This window comes from Colias philodice, chromosome 26 (genome assembly GCF_061535455.1).
Source record: "Colias philodice isolate Cphi_HAF_F1 chromosome 26, ilColPhil1 Martin Lab GWU primary, whole genome shotgun sequence".
Taxonomy (NCBI): domain Eukaryota; kingdom Metazoa; phylum Arthropoda; class Insecta; order Lepidoptera; family Pieridae; genus Colias; species Colias philodice.
Window position 1 is genome coordinate 6711084 of NC_143111.1, and position 23977 is coordinate 6735060.

At 36.9% G+C, this 23977-nt stretch overlaps 2 protein-coding genes across 2 annotated transcripts in view; one reads left to right on the forward strand and one right to left on the reverse strand.

Moving 5' to 3' along the window:
- The window catches only part of Naa15-16 (N-alpha-acetyltransferase 15/16), an 88592-nt gene that overhangs the window by 61172 nt on the left and 3443 nt on the right, over window positions 1–23977 (reverse strand). The window contains exons 7-10 of the mRNA XM_089711093.1: window positions 23649–23916; window positions 23221–23377; window positions 22959–23083; window positions 22326–22539 (exon numbers count right to left, since the gene is read on the reverse strand). Coding sequence (XP_089567219.1) covers window positions 22326–22539; window positions 22959–23083; window positions 23221–23377; window positions 23649–23916 — 764 coding nt within the window. The remainder of the gene's footprint in view (window positions 1–22325; window positions 22540–22958; window positions 23084–23220; window positions 23378–23648; window positions 23917–23977) is intronic.
- Window positions 10565–20695, forward strand: LOC149476977 (uncharacterized). Its single transcript, XM_089711092.1, has 2 exons — window positions 10565–10761; window positions 16886–20695. The coding sequence occupies exon 2, from the start codon at window positions 16886–16888 to the stop codon at window positions 20231–20233; it is 3348 nt and encodes a 1115-aa protein (XP_089567218.1). The 5' UTR covers window positions 10565–10761; the 3' UTR covers window positions 20234–20695.

Genomic DNA, 23977 nt, shown 5'->3' on the forward strand with positions numbered 1-23977 from the left:
TAAAAAATTGTTTTGTTTATGGATAAAAAGCAGCAGATTAAAAGTCATAAAAACCGCTCCAAGGCTTAATTACTAACATTACTTGAAAATAATTTTATAGATCTTAGAATTAAGAGCAATATAGACGTTAACAACGAAAAACCCAACGAAGTTGGAACATACCAAATTAATTCCTCAGTTATTCCTTTTAACATAATCATAATATAATATCATACGCACGATTATAAATCATTAGTAAGCAAAACATAACCGTAATTAACTATGAGAATTTCACTATATTATGTCTTTCAACTTAACTGTTGATTATCTCGGAAACTTGTGAAAAAGTGAATTTTCTTCAACACACACACACACATACTCTATAAAGTAACGTTACGATACACACCACTACATGTGTGTAATATTGAAAGTAAATCTGATGAGATGTCAGCAGGTAATTGGATTTCCTGTCGCGGAAGAATTCCAACAAATACCCGCGGCCCCATCATTAAAGCGGCTCGACGGAACACAGTGGGGTTTTAGTCGGTAAGAATCCGACATAACCCACGGCTCCTTCCCCGGGGGCCGTGGGTATCTTTGGAAGATTTCCCCACTATAAAAAAAAAAAAAAAAAAAAAAAAAAAAAAAAAAGGTAAAAGGTAATTGGATTTCCTTAGCGGGTTTAGAATCTATTACGTGAAGGAAAAGATACTTAAATGAGATAATCGTGACTAATATAAAATGGTCTATCTAACTATTTATAATTGAATATATAATAATGTGAAGAAGGTTATTTGAAGAGAATTTTGTTCCAAAATATATAAATATGTAGTAGGATATAAGTTGCTGAACTTTTCGTCAAAGACACACTAAATTTTATGAATTTTAGTGGCTGATTGAAATATGGATACGATTAATCAAAGCAGAAAAGATTCCGTTATTATTAAGGAAAAATATAAGAGAGTTTCATTTGAAAATAAATAACCGAATATGATAATATTATGCAAAACCTTGCAAGACAAAACACACAACAATATGACAAATGCGACAACCCGGAAGCCGAGATTGTGACAAATTTTACTAGATCGTAACATTGCAAACAACCGCATATAATGGAAAATTCATACTGCTAAATCACATATTTACTCATGTTATTTGTTGGCGACAAATCGATGATATTACTGCGTATATCCTTGATAAATAAAATCGAAAATAAAAATAAAAAAGAAGCTATAAAACTACACCACTTATCTAAAATGAATGGCACTTTTAATAAAGCTCACATTTCTAACCACAAAACAGATAAAGTTCACGCAACTTATAAAATAGCACTCAATATTACAGAAACATAAGAAAAAAAAATATGTCGCTTATAACCCACTGGCGTCTCAGTGACGGCTCGTAGAATAACAGAACAACATAACTATATTATTAGTTATGCTAATGTTACAAGCCAAGTAGACCGTGTTATGTTTATATTTGTTACACCATTAATCACCAAGCGAATACCTCATTTTACTAAATCGGTAACAGTGTCCGACGATTCCGGTTTTGCCTAAATATTTGGCGCCAACGATATCCTTCTACCTCTTCTACCTGCATGTAACACTATGCCTTGCTACATTAAAATAAAGTTGCTATTCCTCTGTGTGGTATTAGTGGGGTCAATAATGGAGGAGAGGTCAGATGAAAGGATTATGTGCCATCACTTAACAGCAGAAAGGACGTTAATCGCTTGTTTAGAACCGGCTTTTCGGCCGGGTTTCCCGCCGACGAAGCATACGATCGGCACTCGAGGAATGCGGAGACAACATAAAAACACAAAAATCCGACATATTTTAGCAGCCATAATTTTAATTAGCACAAGGCGTCGGCGCCTGTAAATTAAAAGCCTTTATCTAACTTTATTTTAATGCTAGCAAAAAAATAATACAAGATTGGAATTTATTGTAATTCACAGAAATTTATGGACGTAAATATCCAACGCTAAGGCAAATTAATGAATATAATTAAAACTTTTTAATTATTACAAAAAGCGCGCTATTCGCGCCATTCTGGTCATTAGCGTCATCTCATAATTAAAGAATTTTAGGTTAGAAATAAACATGCGCTTATCCAAAAAAAAGTTAAAAAAAGAACAACCAAGTACATTAAACTTAAAAATAACACTCCACGAGTAAACGTAACTCTCTCTCTCAACCAATCAAAAACTAATTATTTAGACAAAATAGAGACCAAAGATATTTTTTCACTTTGGAATCATATTGAAATTAGCCTAAGAGCTATGTTACTTGATACTCATATTATTTGTATCTCGCCAAACACCTGTTCGTATCACAGACCACTCTAAGATCAAGACCTTTACTATCATTTGACACCAGGCCACAGGTGAAGGTCACTGTATTAATAGTTCATTTTGCTCACGAATTAATTAATATTAATATGATACAAACATTATATTTTTATAACATTAGAATACGTAGGTATATAAATTATCTCTTTTGGAACATTAATTAAGACGTCTATTAAGATAGATAATGCTCTTTTAATATGCTATTTTTTGTTATTGTAATAGTTAAGAAAAATATCTATTTGCGATGTTATTTGTTGAATGCCTAAATTGTTGAAATATTAAATAATAATTAAAACATTTGAACTGGTTAACTTATATATTAAATGATTCAATACTTTCCGCTTTCTTCCGATGAGCTAATAATAGGTAATTTGATATTAACGTTATGTCAGTTATCGTACTTATTGTTATCATAATGAAAATAAACGTGGCCAAAAATGTTTAACAACATCACATTCAATACTCAAGGGTGTATAAATTAAATTTTTGAAAATGTTTTCAATTTTCATACATTTTCCCTCCAAACTACATTTATAACCTCAACGTTACCGATAAAACAACTCCATCCCACCAACGCGTGTACACCAAGCCTTTAACGTCGAGACCGGCAATTAACCATAAAGCAAACATCTCAATTTGCTACAAAGCAAGCAATAGAGACTTGTGGAAACTCTCGATATCCGCCAATTAATATTACGACGGGCGGAGTCGCAGGACGGACGCTCCCTTTCCCTCGACTCGTGAGTTATTGACTCGCGATACGATCAGGCTTTCTAGGCATCCGTTGCAAAAAAACATAGTGGACATTTGTTGGAGTGAATGTACTTTAGGATATCTATAATATCCTTTTTCCCTTATATAATATGCATATAGTTAGTTGCTATAACTCGATAAACACTTAGCAGACATAAAGCTTGGTCCTATTACATTTGTTAAATCTCCTATGTCGTTCAGCAATAATGTAGCTTTCTGCTGATGAACTTATTTTTAAAATCAGTGAGGTCATGCGTTGCAAATGTTCAAAAATTACATAAAATTATTAACGAGCCCAAATGAACTTGTTCAATATAATATGAACTTGATATACAGAACAGATATACTATAACATGCAGTGAAAATGTACATGCAGCTTTAAAACGTGTAACTATAAATACTCTAAGCGTGTAACACGTATGTAATAAACTACAGGTTCGCAATATAACTAATACATCGGTTTTACTGTTTTACGATATATCCAGAACTTTCTCCATCTCTGAGGAAACCTGCATCCGACAGGCGACACGTTACATTTCAATATCGTACACACGGAGCATCTAAATGAGCGATCGAAGATCGAAGATTACAATATTAGACCAGGTGGTATGACGTGAAGTACAGTGTGACTAAAAGCTAAAACAACAAATAAGGGAAATACCAAATGTTCAAACGTATCAGTCGAAATATTTTAAGCTCTTTGTAGTCCATAATACAACATAAAAAAAAAACTATCGATTAGGTAAACACTATCGAACCACTGATAGCATTAGCTACTATTAAGTATTCTGGGCCACTGATCAGGTAAACAAATAAACATCCCGAGTCTAAAGAGTAAATATGGCTATTTAAAATTCCTCTTATCTCGTTGTTATCTCACCAAGTATATTCGCCATTCTCATAGCCTCCGTGCAAACAATTATTGCATACAATTACATGCATATGCATGAGTACAAGCCTCACCGTTGTAGATAACCGTCATACATACAAATATACGTCTAAACTTTTCCGCTGTGAATGAACTGTCTGTATTCAAAGCACTTGCCGATGTGAAAATAAAATTTATTTCATTCCGTTTTCGAGTGCCAATAGATTTCGAAATTTATTTTTAAAAATTCTAGGAATTGATTACGACAATGTTTTTAAAGAAATAGTAGCAACTAGCAAGCAATTCTAAAGCTGCCGCTAGTTTCAGTAATTGAAAACTTGATAACAAATTTGCATCAAGCAAACAGTAACGATACTTTATAGAAAATGATATTTTCCTACATAATGTTAATCCAACATTGGTTGCAGTAATTAGTCACTTGGATCGTAATTTTCCTTAAAAAATTTCTTATAAGGTCATGATGAGACATTGCAGTTATTTGTAAAAATCTATGTTCATCACATAACATTTCCAGTAGCAGAAACCACACCCTCAAATATGTATGTCAGTCAGGGTCAGATATTACGTCAACCTCCTCATCATGGTTAACGGAATCCAATGAACTGAATCTCCGGATGAAAGAGAACTGTAAGATACATATTATATAAGATCTCGCTATGCAAAGAAGCATTTCTCATAGAAACTATCTAATATTCAAATTTTTCTTACGGCAAAAGAGTCAAAATAATTATTTTTTAACAAATTGTCAGACGTAAACCAAATCTAAAGGGCACAACATAGCAGAGCCTTCAAATACATACACAGTCGAAACTTCAGTGGATTTGAGAACATCCTTCTTTTTTTTTGAAGACGGTTATAAAGTAAGGTCGTCGCACCGACGCCAAATTCTGTCCCATCAGCGAAATGCTAACGGGCGGGATGTACGCGGACGCGCTACCGACATTATTACAGTTACAGACGAAATCGTTAATGCTAATGTGTATATTTGTGCGTGGAATTCTAGTGATGATCCACTTTTGGCCACTTCTAGATCTTTCACCGGTTTGAGTTTACGTATTAATTAAGAAATCTAATTATATTCAATCGAAAATCTAATCAAAGTAGGCACTGATTTAACACATTGTTCAACATTCAAGGAGCAATAACAGCACTGGATGTTCCTGACTTACATTCTGAATGTCAAACCAGAAAAAAGGCACATCAACAACATTTTTTCTAATATATCATGATGTTATTTATTATAAGATGTAAGATAAATGTGTTTTCCCTGAGTTTTTCTAACACGGCAAAACAGCATAATTACAACGCCATTTTAAATACAAAAAAGGTACTAGAAAACGTTAAACATCATCCATAGGTACTCAAAAATCGCTATAAAAACACACTGTATCATATATGGTATATAATTATGATAGCGGATGTGAAGATGAAAAATTCAACAATATTTATATTAATAGAATTCAATTTTTTTAAATATAATTTATATCTTATGCAATAACAAGGTTTCCTGTAATACATGTATGGTATTCATACGAATACAAATATCAATTTTATCCTAATAATCAATAATCAAAACTAGATAAATTGTAACCCTGGATATTAAAAATAATTATAAGAACTACTACTTAGAAAACTTGAACCACATTTTAATTAAAATTTTATATGCACGTTTAAGTGATAATAAGTTTGCATAATCAGTAAGCGAGCATGTTAAAAATCACAGTGGAGGTGCTAAAATTTAAACTAATTAGACCAAGGTTCAAATTACGACAGCGTATGAGAAATTGTAAACGGACAAGCTAACAATAGAATTTATTATTATATTATTTGTTTTAAATGAGAAAAAACGAGCCCACCAGTCACTGAATGGTAAAATAAACGTTGATGAAGATACTGCAAGATTTGTAGACGACACTATAGACAAAAGATCCCATGAAATGGGTAATTTTGAAGCAGGAAAATTAAGGTAAATATCGGAAAGTTAAATTTGAATACTATGGGATTGTCTTGTAGTCTGGAACGTTTGAGCTTGGTTGGCAGTTACCAGCAACAACTATAAGATATATATTAGTTTTTATAACTCAAAGTTAGACAGGATGTGCTAAATAACACTTGCAAATGAATACCATTCTAGTTTGACGCACGTTAGGAATGTACGATAGAAATGCAGCCTGTTCAATACCACTTTTTCAAATCGACTGCCAATGACAAACCGTGAATTCCATACGATCTCAGCCAATGTTTTGTTGTTACGTTTGCTGTTATAACTAAAAGGTACTTTACCTTTTAAGGTCTATTTGAGTCATTAGGATCCTTGTAAATGATCTGACTAATACAGTAACTAGTGTTTTAAACACAGAACAACAGCGCGTACCAAATAGGATGAAGTTCTAACACGAGTTTTTACTAAACCTCAAATAAACACAATGATAATCAGAAGTGAATAAAAAAACATCTCAATCATCATAGAATTAAAGACGTCGATACGAAAGAATGTAAAGAATTTGAATAATTCGAGATATAATTCGAAAAACAAGTCCAATTTAGAATCAATTCTGAATATCGACGTAAATCTTCATTACGTCACGGAATAATTTCCATCGGTGTCGCCATCGAACGGATCTCAACGGGCGTCGGATGATAAACAATAACAAATTATTTAAAAATACGGAATAATAATGTACCAAAACAAGCGGTTGGCGCCAGAGCAACACATTAACGTCTAAAAGCAGATTCGTTAATAAGAATTCATCATTAGAATTGGAAATTATACTGGACCTCATGTAGAACCAAATAAGTTTTTAGAAACTTCGAGAAATTTAAATATACAATATCATTCATGTATTAATTTTATACTATTTTGACGGATAGGACTATTTCCACGAATGAATGATATCCACGGATATAATTGAAACGGATGGAAATCGAATTTGAAATAAATATGAAAACAATGACAATGTTACGGTGTCTCAAATGTAAGAGCTCTCATAATTAATACCTAGTTATAAATTTTAATATTAGACTTGCTGAATTCACAGACGTCCTGTGGGCTATGAACCGTCTAAATTTATTTTAGTATCCGCAACACTATTAATTTTAATTTCTTACTCATAAGATTATGAGAATTTATTCCTAACAGAAACATAGCGAATACGGTCCAGCTGTTCACGCGTGATGTCGTGACCAAAGGAATCATGGATTCATTTTTTTATAGACACTATCTGATCTTGGCTTGACAGATATTATATGTGACAGAAACAGGATTTTATTATCATAATAAAATGTGGCACAGATATTATCACAATTATTTGACTGTGGTCTGACAACTTCGACATGCCTCGTAAATATAATAATTGATCACGATAAAATAATTAAGCAAAGGAAACAGTTCGCAATTTTTTATGCTTTATTGTTGTGATACTTATTAAATATATAAACAAAAAATCTATTTTTATTTACCGAGCCAATATAGAGTACATTTAAGACTACAGTCCTGTCCTTAATCAAATATTGCATTTCTGTATTTCATTATTACATTCTGTTACACTGTTTGTGGCAACTGCGGTTTAAAGTCAATGAACTATTCACATTTCCTGATCTTGTTTCTCTCAAAACGCTTTTAATGATATTACTCCCATTTATAGTAAGTTCACCATCTAACATTGAACTCAAACATCTCAAAAACCCAATGAATTCGTGTCAATAAACATATAAGGACAAAACGCATCGAATCGAAATTGATTACATAATTTAATTCAGCAGACGCCGGCCGGTGTCGCGACTCGTCCGGCGCCTGCGCACGGCAACCCGGATCCGAAACCTGGGTTACCAGATCATTATCATTAAAATATATTTCGTCCTGTATTTTTGCTGTTTTTAAACATTTTATTCCTGGCTCTTGTTTCTCAGAAGTAATCAGGGGTGTGAGCTAAACTACTTTAACAAGCATCTCTTCATTTCCTATTATCAACAATACGTTACAGTGTAATACTGTTATATAAGTAAACACCATAACTTGGTCAATATCTTGATTGTTTACCTACCGATATATTTTGCGCAACACATTGTATAACTTTTCCTCGTTCCACTAAGGAAAAATTAGTTTTTAAGCTGTTTTTAATATTTAAGTTACCTATTCTTATGTTAATTATTCATCAATTTTGCGCATCATCAAATCATCATCCTATCGTAAACCTATCATCCTATCATTTACGAATTGAATTTAAAATAGGTAAGTATATTCTTTTTGAAAAAAAAAACAGTTTACCACAACCTCCACAATTTTACCTACCTACTACGTACTAACCATATAATTAATCACACATAAGATGAACAAAAAGCGGGGAAACACGGCGTAGGTCGCTCCAACGGTCGCCGAAGCGCCGAGGTGTCGCGGAATGCTGTACGACGCGACACCACCAAAAACACAAATATACAACACGATTCCGAGAAATTGTCGCGGCGCGTGTATGGTTAGGCCCTGGATGGTGTAAGGTCGAGGTCTTGCACTCTATGTATCACTCTATCGAACAGTTATTTGAGGAATGTGTCCTTTTAATGTCGTACCTATTGCGTCATGAGTTGATCACAAAATGTTGAAGTAGTCAAAACCATCCTTTTCATATTAAATTTATGACTTCCCACGATATGTGTCATCATGAAATATTATGTTTAGACTGATATTAATTGTGCGAAGATGCGTTATTATTTCAGATAGAGAAGATCAAAAAAAAATATTAGAAAATGTACTATAGACAACAGCCATTAATTCGGATGCTGACGAATAAATCAAATATTTTCAAACCCACGTAACGCACTTAATATATTTGTATTTGCAATATTTATACAGCAAAACGCGCGCTTACTACAAAGCTAAAAATAATCGAGTACCGATTCAAACAAACATTCAATTACGGCATCAGCGATATTCGCAAATAATACAGACAATTTTTACATCTGCAACCGGTTGATAATATTATAATGAAAATTCATTAGCAGTCCCGGTCCAACGGGAGTAAACAGCGCAAGACAACTGCATAATGATATATGCCGATCAAACAACACATACCTGTTAAGCTATTTCCATACAAATCAGAATCAAGCACCTACCTACTATAAACTTACAACGTTTTTATGTAATCATGTAGGCGAACAACACGTTCGTTCAAAATCCGAGTGGTAAACAACAAAAAACGCAATTATCATAGCGTGGCTATGGTGCGATAACCCCGTATCCATCAGTCGGGTTAATCCCGACAGCCGCATTCCGCGGCATTGTTACAAAAACAGATCCGGGTAGATGCAGATGATACGTCCACGGTCCACGCTTTATGTTTTCGTTCGATGGAAGTTATGCAAATGGAGGCTGCGCGACCTTTGGAGGACGACCGGTGTCGATGACATTACTTATCGAGCGATGCCGCTACGGCCGCTCGACGCTCCGAATGGTCCATCTCGATCGACTTGGGCCTATTTGGTAATCAATTTAGAGTACCTACTGTCGTTTGAGGAATGTGAACTTGGGATATATAAAAAATGTTTTGTAATTAAAAAAAAATAAAAACATCCATATTTAGGGGAACTAATCAAATATTAGGTAAATCAATAAAATTAACAATTGTTGAAATATTATGGAATTGAAAAGAAAATCAATATTCTGGTAACCAAAAAAAATCGATAGTAACAAAAAAAATCAATAGTACAAATTAATAATATATGAATCATGATCAATCCTATATTTGTAGTCATATAGTTTAATTGTTAATTTGAAAATGTGGGATTATTCAATGAATAGAACATTGGTGTGAGTAATTATTTTGTTACCAATAATTCATTAAATGACTAATGTATCAAAAATAAACTGTCCTACTTCCAGTATTTAATTTTAGATTCTCTATTTCTGTCAACAAGGACAATATTAAAGCTTAATGTTATTTTTCTTATCAGTTAGAATAGTTTACTAGATGAATATCGTATATTTTGTTTATTAAAAATCCATAATTTACTGTGTAAGTAATTAAAAAAATAATAATTGAACATTTAAAAAATAATTTAATAATCAAAATAATTTTAATCGTTTTATGGACTCCAAAAATGAAATTATTGTTGAGACGTTTTAATTACATACTACAGTTTATCCCAATTTACGAGATACAAACACAGCCTCCATATGTAGTTTCAGGGGTCGATGACACAGAACAAAATATATCAAGATCACCAATTTCACTTTTTACATTTTGATTTCATATTTAAAGTATGTACTTATTTTTCATAATAAAAAAAAATAATCAAATGTCGAGAGAAAAAAACGTAAATTTACTCTGATAGAATTGTTATACATGGCAGTACTTTTCAACTACTAACCTAACAGTTACCAAAACAACGTAACTCACGAACCTAACCGTTAGTCAAACATGGGGGCATCAGGATGCTCATCAAAATCCATAGCAGCAGATCGTCACAGAGCGCTCGTGTGCGTGTGTGTGTGCGGCGATCTGTCGTAGCGCTACGTCGGTGTGCGTGGGCGCGCACGCGCTTACGGCGCCGTATTTACGCGCGCGCCCCTACCACCGCCGCCACTCATGCGCCGCTCGACCTGCTGAACACACGTTCACCCCTCCACGCAACCTGTGACCCTCGGAGACGACCAAGCATCCCAGTATACCTCAGCATGTGCCAGTGTCTAAACGCAAGTGAAAACTAACAGTGAAGTGACTGTACGTGATATGTGCTGAAAGGGTGCCGGCATAGTGTTTATTAGTCGCAGCCTCTACCGTTATCGTATAAAGTAAGATTGTGTTTTTTACACCCATTTAAGTTTAAGTGACCGCCTAGTGAACGTTTATTCGTATTTACCATTTTCATGTGTCGACCCAGATCACACGGACTTTAATATTAACAATGTGAGTCGTCAAACAATGCGTCTGCTATCACGACACTAATATTATAAATTTTCACAGACCTCCGTCTTAGGTATAACGATTCAATGACGAACGCATAATATAAAGAAACACCTGTGAGAAAATGCAAACAAAAGTGTTTCTGTGTGTTGTGCAAGGATAAGTTATTTAGTGAACAAATACTCATATGTAGGAATTTTTCATGAGCTCAAATAACTCATAATATTTGCAATAAGCAATCAGGTCGTATATTTCATTTGTTGTTATTGTGAGTTTTATAATAAAACATTATCGGAGTGTAGGCAATAAAACCCGACTACATTGTAATTTCAATCAAACAGTAATCACTACCTCGCAAAACAAAATAGTATAATGTTTTATGTTTATGCAAAATGTTCGTAGCATAATTACAGTATACATTAAATAGCTAGCCAGTTCGCTCAAATAAAATTATCATCTGTGAAGAGTCACAATCGAGAATAAATAAAGGAAATCCCAGTATCGAATTACGAATTTTCCAGTTTATCACGTATGTAAAATTCACGAAAATATGTGACAAACAAGCACATCCGCGTAACGGTGATACTAAAAAATATGCAAAGAGATACGCGTCTCACATGATAATTAAAAGTTTAGTCAGCCATTACGTGCCGCGAAGCACCGTTTATTTAAAACGTGTTATTGTAAATCAATTACATCACGTATAAACAAAAAGATGTTAAGTATGATTTGTTGCGGTCGAACGTTATCGCCGAGCCCGAGATGAAAGTAATACAAACATGAAAGTGGTACAGTTAACTCTTGCATCACAGAACCATTCTGTGCATATCGATTTTAACATTGATATAACGATAACGGTATCCGTAAACAATTAGTCAAGGTTTCAAACATTCGAGGAAGTGTCGAAATTGTAATATAAAAATATAATAAAATTTACACAATTCGTGTATCTCAATAAATTGATAAAAATTTAGACGCCGATTTAACACGCGGATGTTGTTAAAACGTGAGACATTTTGTGTTTCCACGATATAAACTAGTGAACAAGTTTAACTTAATAATAATATAATAAAGTATATTCTTAAATATGGATACAATACCGGACGCAATATACATAATACATATGATTTGCATCTGCTAAAATTTATTTTAGAACTTTTCGAGAAAATAATGCTATAACAATCGAGTCGATTGTGTTTTCAATTATTGTTAATGATGAATTAAAAGTATATAAAGGCAACGCTAGCAAAAACTAAAGGGTAATGCAAACGATCATAGAATGTTGCATTTCCAATTACAGTAATGCACTTGATGACACAACACCTGCCAGCCTTAAGCGTCGCGACAGCCTTCCCGCGTCATACGAGTCTAACCGACCGATTATGAATCAACTCTTAGACCTCTGCTAATAATTGATTTCATTCACAATTGCATGACTCTATACAGGATATGTCAAATTACCTTAAAATGTTAAATGCATCATTTAAATTGATCACTTCCAACTTTGAGATAAAGAGAAACAAACGAATACGGCATTGCTGAAATCGGCATCAATAATAAATAGACGTGTTGTTAGTACGGAGCATGAATTACGTCATAGGTAATGTCCGTTTACAAAAAAAGGATCCGGCTCACGAATCGTGATGAGCGCGTTATCAACGAGCCAAAACCCGCGAAGCCAGCTAAAGCAAGGTCTGTGAAAACGTTAAGGAGAAAACTATATATGTACAATGGCAATTCGTATGTGTAGCAACGCAATTGTCACCGTCTCACTAGCCGCGAACAATAGGTATGTTCTCACTCCGAGCTCTCCGAGCTTCGTCTAAGCAATTTACCCAGTAAACTTTTCGCTATGTCGCCTTGAACGTAATTAGCTCTAGATATGATCAAATAATCGGCATTCGGAAATGGCGCTCGAATTACAAAATTCGCCATTAAAATATGCGGCTTTCCTCGAGCCACGAGCGAAGGACTCGGGCGCAATATAAGGTTGCCTATTATCCGCCACGCTCCGAAAAACACCTAAAAGCAACGCCCAAAGCGGCGGAAAAAATTTTGTAACACATTGCAAAAGCACTGCTTATACTTAACAAAACAGTAACTAATACATGCTATTATCTAAAATCAACTAATTGGCGTTTACTTCATAGCTAAATCTTACGATCTGAAATCTTAATTACTATGGCTTCATCGTCCCGTGAACAATAAATAAAATACACTCACCAAACATAGACAAGCTAGCTCAGTGTAGGATCATTACCTGAAACAGAAATAAAATGAGATTAAACAAGGAAACTAAAAATGTAAACTCCGTAATGAACCACGAAATTATCTGTTTCATAACAACATAAATCTATGTGAAAACTACGAAAATTTCTACGTGCCGTAACAGCAATTACGGGCGTACGACATAAAGGAGAACAAAGCATTACATGGAAGATTACATATACAATAACTCTAGAGTGCGGCTACTTTGCGATATTACGAAACAAAGAATCAAGAAAGTCGCAAACAAACAAAGAAAAGAAAGCGTGCACTTATTACAAAACCGTAGCACGTAGTCAAACAAGGAGGCATCATGTGGTGCATCGCAGACATGTAAATCGTCTACCATTAATAATGCGAACGAACTAAATTGCTCTAACGATGTAGGAAATTCATCCAAAAATGGAAACGTTTTCGTAAACCACTGCTCTACTTCCCCGTCATAAAAATTCTTGAGCACGTTCAACATATTTAAAAGTATTTCGAAATCATTTTCATAGATACATTAAAAACTATGGTTCGTTAAAAGAAATCCTACACTTACAGAAAGCTTGTGCAATAAGTAACTAATTTATAACCTTGAAAGTTTGAGGTATTATAAATCATAAACCGCCGAACAATGAAGCATACGACAGATCATAGAAATACTTCGAAACACTTTGCTACGCGGCCCCGAGCGGCGCGTGCGCACTCACAGCTGTATTGCAAGCGATCACGACTTCAATATTAATATCTATTTTTTTACCAACCTCAGTGCCAATACAACAAACATAAACATTAAACACTGCCATTTTACTTCCTTTTCAGCATCGAGTATAATACGACAGTACCAACATACATTAGGAAATAAACTAAGCAATCGATTTAGGTAATCTAGTCGAGGTTTACAAATGAAGTTTATATTTCTGCAATATATTCAAACAAAATCGCCCACGTAATTCGAGCCTCGAGTTAGCGAGAAATAGAGACAAGAATTCACACAATAAAACACAAGGTTGTACGATAAAGAACATAATTCTACCTCGATTATCTTTATATCTTAAGGGAACGTACTGGGAACTGCTAGATGACATAATACAAGTAGTCTACACATAAAAGGTTTACAATAAACAAGTTGTAGGATGGCATTTCGCCTTGACCGACGCGACAATTATAAACAAAGCCGTGGCCCGTGACACGATTTGTATTTACTTTAGATTTACAATAACAACTAGCAGCTGCCATTGCTTTTACGATAAATTCCGTTCAATATCGATAAAAAAGGATTCATGTTCGGATGATAAATTTCGAATTCGATGAATTGATTTAATATATGCTCAAAAACATATCAATCAACCTCAACACAAAATGAAACATAAATTTTCATATTTACATGTTTTGTTGGGCACAAAAACCTTTTAGGAGCGAATTTATCACGTATGTACTTAATTTTGAATGTAATTAATTTTGTTTAAATATAATTAATGAACACTAACATGCTGCCAAAGTTGATTGATAGGACACTGGGAATGGCATACAAATTAATTACTAAAGCTTCCATTGAATTTACCTAATCTTTAGATTATAGATGCCTTTTAAGATCAGTGCACATCGCAACCAATGCCAAAACTATTCGCCGCGGTTTCGAAAGCGCTGCGACAATGGGCCAGCACAATATATGACATGCCTCAGCGAATTCATTGAACCTCGATTAATTTTAAAGCTATTATTACGAAACACCAGTCTGAACATTTTAATAGCTCGTACGATTTTCCACGTGCGGACCCGCGAGCGATAGCTAGCCTGATCGCTTTAATCTTTATTGATCTAAAACACATATCGACATATCATTGTAAAAGTTATAGTCGCTTTCCGCAATTCCGCAAACTCAAGGAGATCTGTGTGTACAATTATGTGCCATAGGTACGAATTTTATTATGTCGAGAACTTGTCTATGTTATTACGTAAATTACCATTTGAAACCTTCAATCAATTTAAAGCCAGATTTCTAGTTGAATATAGTTAATAATCTGACAATATTGTGAGTTACTCAGCGCGGCAGTTCCAGAAAGTTCGCTTTTCTAAACTTTTTGTCCTCTGGCTATACGATGTACGGCGTAGGCATATCCCGTCAGCCGAATTTGTCTGACAAAAGGCCATTGGAAAGTTGGCGAATCGACTATGTTCAGTACTGAATACAAATTATCGGTAACGCATTTCTGTGTGCCAACTCTCAATGAAGGAACATTTTAAACATAAGAATTTATTTTGGAGAATTTTACTCATATTAAATTTCTTTTAATCATTTGTACAAAGAGAAATGTAAAACTAAGAATTATGGAAATTTTTGGGTGTGTTCCGTTGAGTATTTTTTAAACAAATAAACTTTACATTATGATATTACCAAAACAACGAGGGCGAAACAGAAAGCGCGACACTACTAACGACCGGAATGTAAATGACTTCACGTTTTGTACTGACCGCAAAAAAAATCGGGCGCCTTGCACGGCAAGGCCGAGCCTGTATCAGTCTCCATCGCTTATGTCAAATAATTACAACATATCGTACTCGTTCCTACTACAAAATTCATTTCAATTTAACACAAAAATCCTCCACAAAACCATTGCACGTTCCGCGAAGGTTAACTGGTGTCGAATGAAAGGATACACTCAAGATGAGTCCCGCAAAATGTCATTAAGCATCTACTGTGAACTTTGTCTTGTTATTGCTAAACAAACATTCCGAGGACTTTGCATTGAATTTGTTAGGTAGCTCTTCAATATTTTATAGCATATCCGCAATGACAATTATTACTTTAACTTTTACACAATACAGCTTGTTTTAAGTTCCAATATGGATATAATATGTGTTTAACTTTCAACAGTCATATTTATATCTTCAACAAAATAATCTAAAAAGGATAAAGTTTAATATTACAAGTTACCAGTATTCAATGAAGCCAATGTATCATTTCATTGATATAAAAAAAACATTTTAAAGCTTATATTACAGATATAAACATTTAATAATAAAAATTGCAAAGGCCACCTACTGCGATTTAATATCACTTCCAAAGGAACATTTAAATGTTAATGGAGTGAACTAGTATACACCCAGTTATTATTACAATTTGGTGCATACCAGAGTATTCTAAATCACGACTTATTTATCAGGGCAAAATCGAAGTAAAGTGACCGGCGTTTCGTAAAACATTCACAAAATAATATTATATAAAACCAACGCTTAATCATCCCTTTTAGATATTACAAGATTACAAGTGAATAGACTTTAATTGCGCCTCAATTTATCTACAATCTTTTCTTATAACAGTTAATAGTTAGAGCGTTTTCGATTACAAACTTACGAACACAGTGCACAATATCAGCGTTTACGTCACAGAATGTAATCGCCGGATTAATGACAATACGGTCGGGCCGCAAATTAAAACAAGCGATTGTGTCGCAGGCGTGCGGCCTTCCTGTCTCGTGGTTGTTACTCGTTAATTTCCAAATTAAACGCTTGATTCTCAATGCCAACCGGGTCGGAGGTGGTCATTTGTACGAATTCATAAAAGGCGAGCATTTGTGCGCGGCACGTCAGTGCTCGCACCACTCTCTGAGGTTTTTGTCTCCACTAATCCTTTCACTTAACGCGCTCATGACCGAGAACGTTGCGCGTTTAATTAAAACTTAGATAAGTTTAATCATTTAAGCGAATTCAATTTTGTTTTAATGGACAACAATTAACCGATGGTTTCTTAATTTTCAGATGGTGAGAGGGGCGGCGTTAGTGCTGCCACTAGCGCTAACATGGGTGTGCATGGCATACTCCAGCGTGCTCGTGCCCACATACGTGTTGCCGCCTGACTCGTTCGTGCGCGATCAGCGCTCGCTCGGCCCACCGCCTGATTCAGATGTCAGTGAATCCCAGAGAACAATTAAGCGCCTCATCGGAGGACATATTAAAATTAAGCAACAAAAGGAATATGGCAACCCTAAAAATTCAATTAACTTTAGTGATAAGAGTGAAAGTGGAAAGTTTGCCGGTGTGATCGCGCCGGACCAGTTGGGCGGCAACGTAGGATGGAATCAAGGCATTTGGGACGATGGCATGCTCATGTCCAGTGCCGGAGAAGGCAAAGAAACCAAAAGAATGAAGGAAGATGACGAAGACAAAAAAACTTTGTCAGACCAGGTGGCAGAGGGAAAATATGGCTTGATACAAAATGAATTATTTTCAAAAACACCTAAACGTCCAGGAATAATCAGTTATGAGCCGAACACGGAAACTCGATCAAAAGACAACCTTCAAAGTTTAGGAGGTCTTAAGAAAGATGAAATATGGCTCGCTGAAGATCATTTACTGGTTATTAAAGGTGGTTCATTCCCGGAACGTACAAATGAGCCAGAACAAAAAGTATGGCCACCAATAGACAACTATCAGGCGCCTAGAAGGCAAGTAAAATTACCCGACAAACCCAAAGTCCCACCGCCCTTTCCCGTACGTCTCTCAGACGACGGACCGCTCGTCTTCCTTACGCCTAACGGCAGTGTCCCTGCGCCCGTTTTCCCTCCCTTCCCTACGGGAGAAGGCGAAGGCCCTCTACCACCACCGTCATTCTTTTTCCCACCTGGAACGTTCGACTCCCCGGGTGATAATCAGGGAAACACTACTGCCGGGGGAGCGGCGTTGCCAAATCCTCCGTTCCCATTCCTACCTGGGAATGCGAGCGAAGGAGCATTCCCATTCCCTTCATCCATGAACGGCTCTTTTCCAGAAGGCTTCCCTCCGGGCGCCGCCTTTCTACCACCACCGAGCAACCAGTCAGACCTGTACGACGAAGACGACCCTTCGATTTACTATCCGCCGCCATACAATTTTTCCTATCGCAATGACTACAAAAGTAATGTTCCTGCTGGACCTTTGGTACCCGGAATTATTCTTCCTCCACCGCCAGATTTCTTTGCTCCACTCGAGGAGAAAACAGAGGAAGTGAAAACTACCGCAAATCCACCAACGTCGACTTATACGAGAGTGAAAACTTCAAAACGTCCCACACCAACGCAATCGACAAATAGAGGAAAATACAAAACAAGGCCAACGCCAATAACAACAACATCAACAGAATCAACAAAGACAACAGAAATTCCAATAACTTTAACAACACCATCGAATAATGAGATCCCAACAACAGTTAAAAGTTGGAAATCACAACGCGTTTTACCGAACCGTCAACCAGTTAAAGTTTATAATCAAGCGGAAGAAATTGTTACAAGGCCAAAGACTGAGAAACCAGTTTACAAAACACGCACAAAGCTTACTTCAAAACCGCTTTCAGTATCAGTTGTTTACGATTATCCAGACGTTTATGATAATAAACCACCTACTACATCACAGAAGCCATATATCGCTTATAATGCACCGCATAAAACAGAGGATGAACATGCGAATGATATATCGTCAACTTCAGTACCATTAAGAGGATATTATACAAACGTACAAAATGAAGAAATTCCAACAACAAAATTACAGCCCGTATACAACAGAAAGCCAAATGAGAACGCTGTAGCTTCATTCTACTTCTTCGATGAGCAACCTAAAGCGAAAACTCCGGATGCATACTTCGATGGAAGGAATTACTATCAAACTGTGCCGAGCCAACCATCATATGCCCCAAAACAAAACCAAAATCAACAATCTCAATATCAACAAGGAGTCGACGTTGCCTACGGGTCATTTGACCAAGCAGATGCACTATTTCTGTTTCCACAAAAACAAGGTCCGCATACACTTACGCAAGAATATTTCAGTATACAAAAACCACGGCAACAACATACTTATGTGCAGCAACCTAAGGCCCGACCAGACCCATTCTATCAGCAAATCGCCGATATACAACAAACTATAGACTTTTATACAACGAAGAGACCGAAATCTCACTCACATCGACCGCGTGTAAATAAGCAGAAACCGTTCACACCACGACCAGTGTATCAATTCAGTTACGAATCGAAGTCGAGACCCGAAAAACTAACATTCCGAGCGCCTAAACTCGATCCAGAACCGTTCAGACCAATGGTGAGCTATAGTAAACCATTCAACGTCGATAATGAATTTAATGTTATTAGTTCCTCCGCCTCACCGGGCTACCAACAACAATACTTAGTCGAGAATGTACAAGTAAACACAGAAACTCCAACCTCATCGAGATATTATCCAAAAACTAAACTTAGAGACGAAGACTATGATGACGCTCCAATCAAAGAAACGCTGCCGGTTAATAACAGAAATCAAATCCCAGTTCAAACCGGTAAGCCTATATATCACGTAAATAGGCACCCGAGCACAACACCGAACCCGATAAGTAATGGATATTATACAAAACACGATGAGCGATACATTGACGATATAACGAAGAGCACATTTGATGTATTCGGTCAAAAGCTGGACGGAACGCACGACGTCAATGGCTTGGCAGTCACGCCACCACTCGAAACGGTCAAGACGCCAATCGACAACAACATTAACCTGCAATATGAAATTGTTGAATCACAGAGCCCCAATCCACCATCACTGCACGGCGACACAGAAGTGAACAATCGGCATCCGCGTCCACCAGTTAATCCCGACAGTGAACAGGTACACGCCGTGCACGCAAGCGCTCAACTGGTCGATGCACAGAATCCTCCTCTATCACTCGCCGGAGACACATTAGTCAACGATCGATACCCGAGACCACCGATTAACCCAGACAGCGAGTTCATACCGATTCCAAATCCAAATTATCGGAGAATACAGCAATATAGGGAACAACAGCAATACAGGGAACAACAGCAATACAGGGAACAACAGCGAGAGCCTCAGTATACTGGTGAACAGTACGACCTGAATCGGCCCTCGCTGGTTGGCGATACGGACGTGAACTACAGGCGGCCGCTACCACCTGTAAATCCGGACGCGGAGTGGATCGGGGCAGTGAATTCGGCAGGAGAAGGGCGGCCAGGATCGCTAGTGACGTACAGGCTCCCCGGCGACGGAGCCCACGTGTATTTCTTAACGCCACAAGCGGCGCAAGCTTCGCGGGAGAGGTACAGAGCTCCCGGCTATGGCCGATAAACCAAAGCTCTAGTCTGATCTAAACGCCGCTGTGATCGACGTTAGGATGTAAATACAAAGCGCAAATGTGATTTTTTTAAGTGTCCTAAGTAGTTTTAGTGTGAAAAGACTAGCGGATGATCCGCAATGCCATATAATTAATGAGATAGACGATGTTTTTCGCGGACAATGCAGCGAGGTGAACGAACGTTATTAACTATTATTAATTATTTATTAAATTATTGTTAAGTGTCTATGGTGCAAGCGTAGATGTAGTTAATTTATTTGTTTGTCAGTATTTTCGATAAACTCACGATTGTGTTGTGATAAACGTGTGTGTGAATGCAATTGTTGTTAGAGACATAATGCGAGGATAATGACTGTTATTGTAAATTGTTATATAAAATAAATAATGACAAGTATTTGTGATTTGTAATGACTATAAACAGACTATGAAATAAATTTATTAAAATTTTTAATACATTACGATTTTTTATTTGCCAACACTACCTACGAATAACTGCATAATAATGTGTAATACCAAAGAATTATAGCAATGCATTACAAAAATAAACCTTTTAGAGTACTTTGGGTGAAATACGACCATGAGCTAATTAATTGTGTCGAAAGATTATTATCGGTCGTAATTACCGTTACTTAAGGTTTAAAATAAAAGAAGAAATAAACTAGGTAGGTAATAAATTATGTGAAACTGCTATTAAATGAGTAGAATTATTACTATTTTAATTGTTAAAATCTCTGCTAAAATTCGCATTAATTTACTATACTATAATAATATTATAGCACATAATAACCATTTTTTACACTAAATGAATATGACATTCTTATATTATCTACAAATAAAAAAGTTAAAAAAGTTGGAATTAGTAAAGAATAATAATTGTTTTACATAATATATTTCACTATGATCGATTATTCAACGTAATTTAACGCACGATTGTAGCTTCTTATAAAAAATGATTGATACAATCAAACAATCACATAATCATAAATCATATCAATTCTAAAAAATACGATTAATAGAATGTGACCCAAATTAAATTTGATTATGAAAACGAGATTATAAAGTAATGTTCCTTCCATGCGCCTGCGCACGCGTAGTGTAGAATCACCATAGCAAAATCACTTTACAGTTTATGCGCATATAAGAAATAAAATAATATAAAGAGCTTCCATTTTTTATAGAAAAAAATATTTCGAATTAAAGTAAAATTCAATATGTTTTTCTTCAAATCCTGTAAAATTAGTATGTCAGTTTACTCATTATACTTAGGAGGTATGGTTGCCGGCGTGGCATGTGCGTCGCGACCGAATTTTTTCTACCCTTATCCGCTGGTACACGGCGATATACGTGTCGATCGTGTTTGAACGCGCTAGTCGTTCAATCAAATAGCAGATTCAACTAAATGACTGCGACATATCGATATAGGCAAGTTTGTGTCCATCAAATCAAGAGCTTTGTAGGTGGTTCATATCACTATTCACAGCCTTGTACACCTCTACCACGATAAACAGATACAACCAGCAGGGAAACTTCATACAAATGTTCGAAATGGCTCACGCACATAAGCAATCGTTGTATCTGTATATTGTGCCTGTACACAGGTAAACCTGTACGCAGGTACACCTGTACGCAGGTACACCTGTACGCAGGTACACCTGTACGCAGGTACACCTGTACGCAGGTACACCTGTACGCAGGTACACCTGTATCGGGCTCGGCGGTCTGCGGCGCGTCCTGCAGCGGGTGCGCGTGCAGCCGCAGGTACACCTGTATCGCTCACCTGTGTCGGGCTCGGCGGTCTGCGGCGCGTCCTGCAGCGGGTGCGCGTGCAGCCGCAGGTACACCTGTATCGCTCACCTGTGTCGGGCTCGGCGGTCTGCGGCGCGTCCTGCAGCGGGTGCGCGTGCAGCCGCAGGTACACCTGTATCGCTCACCTGTGTCGGGCTCGGCGGTCTGCGGCGCGTCCTGCAGCGGGTGCGCGTGCAGCCGCAGGTACACCTGTATCGCTCACCTGTGTCGGGCTCGGCGGTCTGCGGCGCGTCCTGCAGCGGGTGCGCGTGCAGCCGCAGGTACACCTGTATCGCTCACCTGTGTCGGGCTCGGCGGTCTGCGGCGCGTCCTGCAGCGGGTGCGCGTGCAGCCGCAGGTACACCTGTATCGCGGCGCGTGCGCAGCGGAAGTAGAACGGGTGCGCGCGCAGCACGTCCTCTAACCGCAGCAGGCCCACGTACGAGCGGAGCGTCATCTTGCGCATGCAGTACGAGTGGAAGTCGAACTGGTCCTCCATTATCTCGGAGAAGTGCTGCAAGGACGAAGTACACGAATTAGTTACGGTACGATTCACGAAAGATGACCACAAATTGGCGGCCTTCTGCACACGTACACTCATGAAGAAAAGAATTAAGACAAAATAATAAGTATTTTAATTTTGGTTAAATAATTTGTGTAATGTTGTATACGCTGGCTATGCAAAACTACCTAACATAGTCTTTTTTTCATGAGTGTACGTGCGCAGACGTCCACCATTTGTGGTCGTCTTTCGTGAATCGTACTGTACTTTTTATTGTGTCAAAAAGACAATAGTGTATCGATAATTTGAATTATCACAGAGAAATGCTGTGATAGGAGGATGAAAATAAATCGCATCTACGAGAAAATGAAACCAAAAAGCTATTTTAGTTCCTGCTAAAATATTTTCTATCAAATGTTAATGATACGTACCCTGTCAACTTCGTGTGCTTTCTTTAGGGCTTCGCCCCACTGCTGTAACCGCTGATACGCCGCCGCAGCCTCAGTTTGGAACCACATGCACTGCATTTCATTTAGGTTCTCTGTGGCTGGAACACCTGCAGAATAAAAAAATAAAAATAAATTAATATTTTTTTTAATAAAAAAACTTATTTGATTCACTATGAATGCTTTCTGTTCACGTATGTATGAAGTTACCGTACTGTTTGTATCTGTATATTGTCACTGTACGCACCCTCTCTGGTGAACTTGGCGCACATGTCCTCAGCGCGCTTCACGTGTCCCGCACGCAGCATGTACCGCGCGCACTTGCTGTTCACGTATCTGTCCGCTGTGTCCATCGCTTGAGCTTCCTCTAGCCATTGGTACGCTGATATCGGGTCGCCGGCGTGCTGAAATTGTTATTTACATTTAAATTGAGGACACTTTATACAGAATCTATACTAAAAGGAAATGAAAACAGTAGATATTGAAAATGTGTTGAATTTTACGAAAATAAACATTTAGATATAAATATATAATAAATGCTAACATATAATTCTCAAACATCTAATTGTATGCCCAGGATGCCAAAAAAAATGTAGAAAGGAAACGGACATATTCAATTGATTGTCAATTTAAATCACTTCTGAACCACCTAAGCAAAATGCACTAGTCACTCACCTTATATATCCGTCCCTTAACAATAAACAATTCAATGAGCGTCGGCGTGTGTTCGATCGCCGCGTCTATATAATACAGCGCTCGGTCCGTATCCTTTTTGAAGTCAAAGTGTTGTGCGGCGAAGTAATAAGCCCACAATAACGCGCTTGCCGGCTGTTTACCCTCGTCGGGGTTACTACTAAATGTGCCCACTTTCGATAAATTATCTATGTATTGTAATATTAATTTCTCTATTGTGTCCGCTTTGGTTTGATCCGCGTATAACGATCTGAAATTATACAATGCAATTATTATTTTTATTTAAATGAAGAATTGTGAGAAATGCTTTA

Excerpts from the sequence above, each read along its gene's own strand:
- LOC149476977 (XM_089711092.1), top strand. The coding sequence starts at position 16,886 with ATGGTGAGAGGGGCGGCGTTAGTGCTGCCACTAGCGCTAACATGGGTG.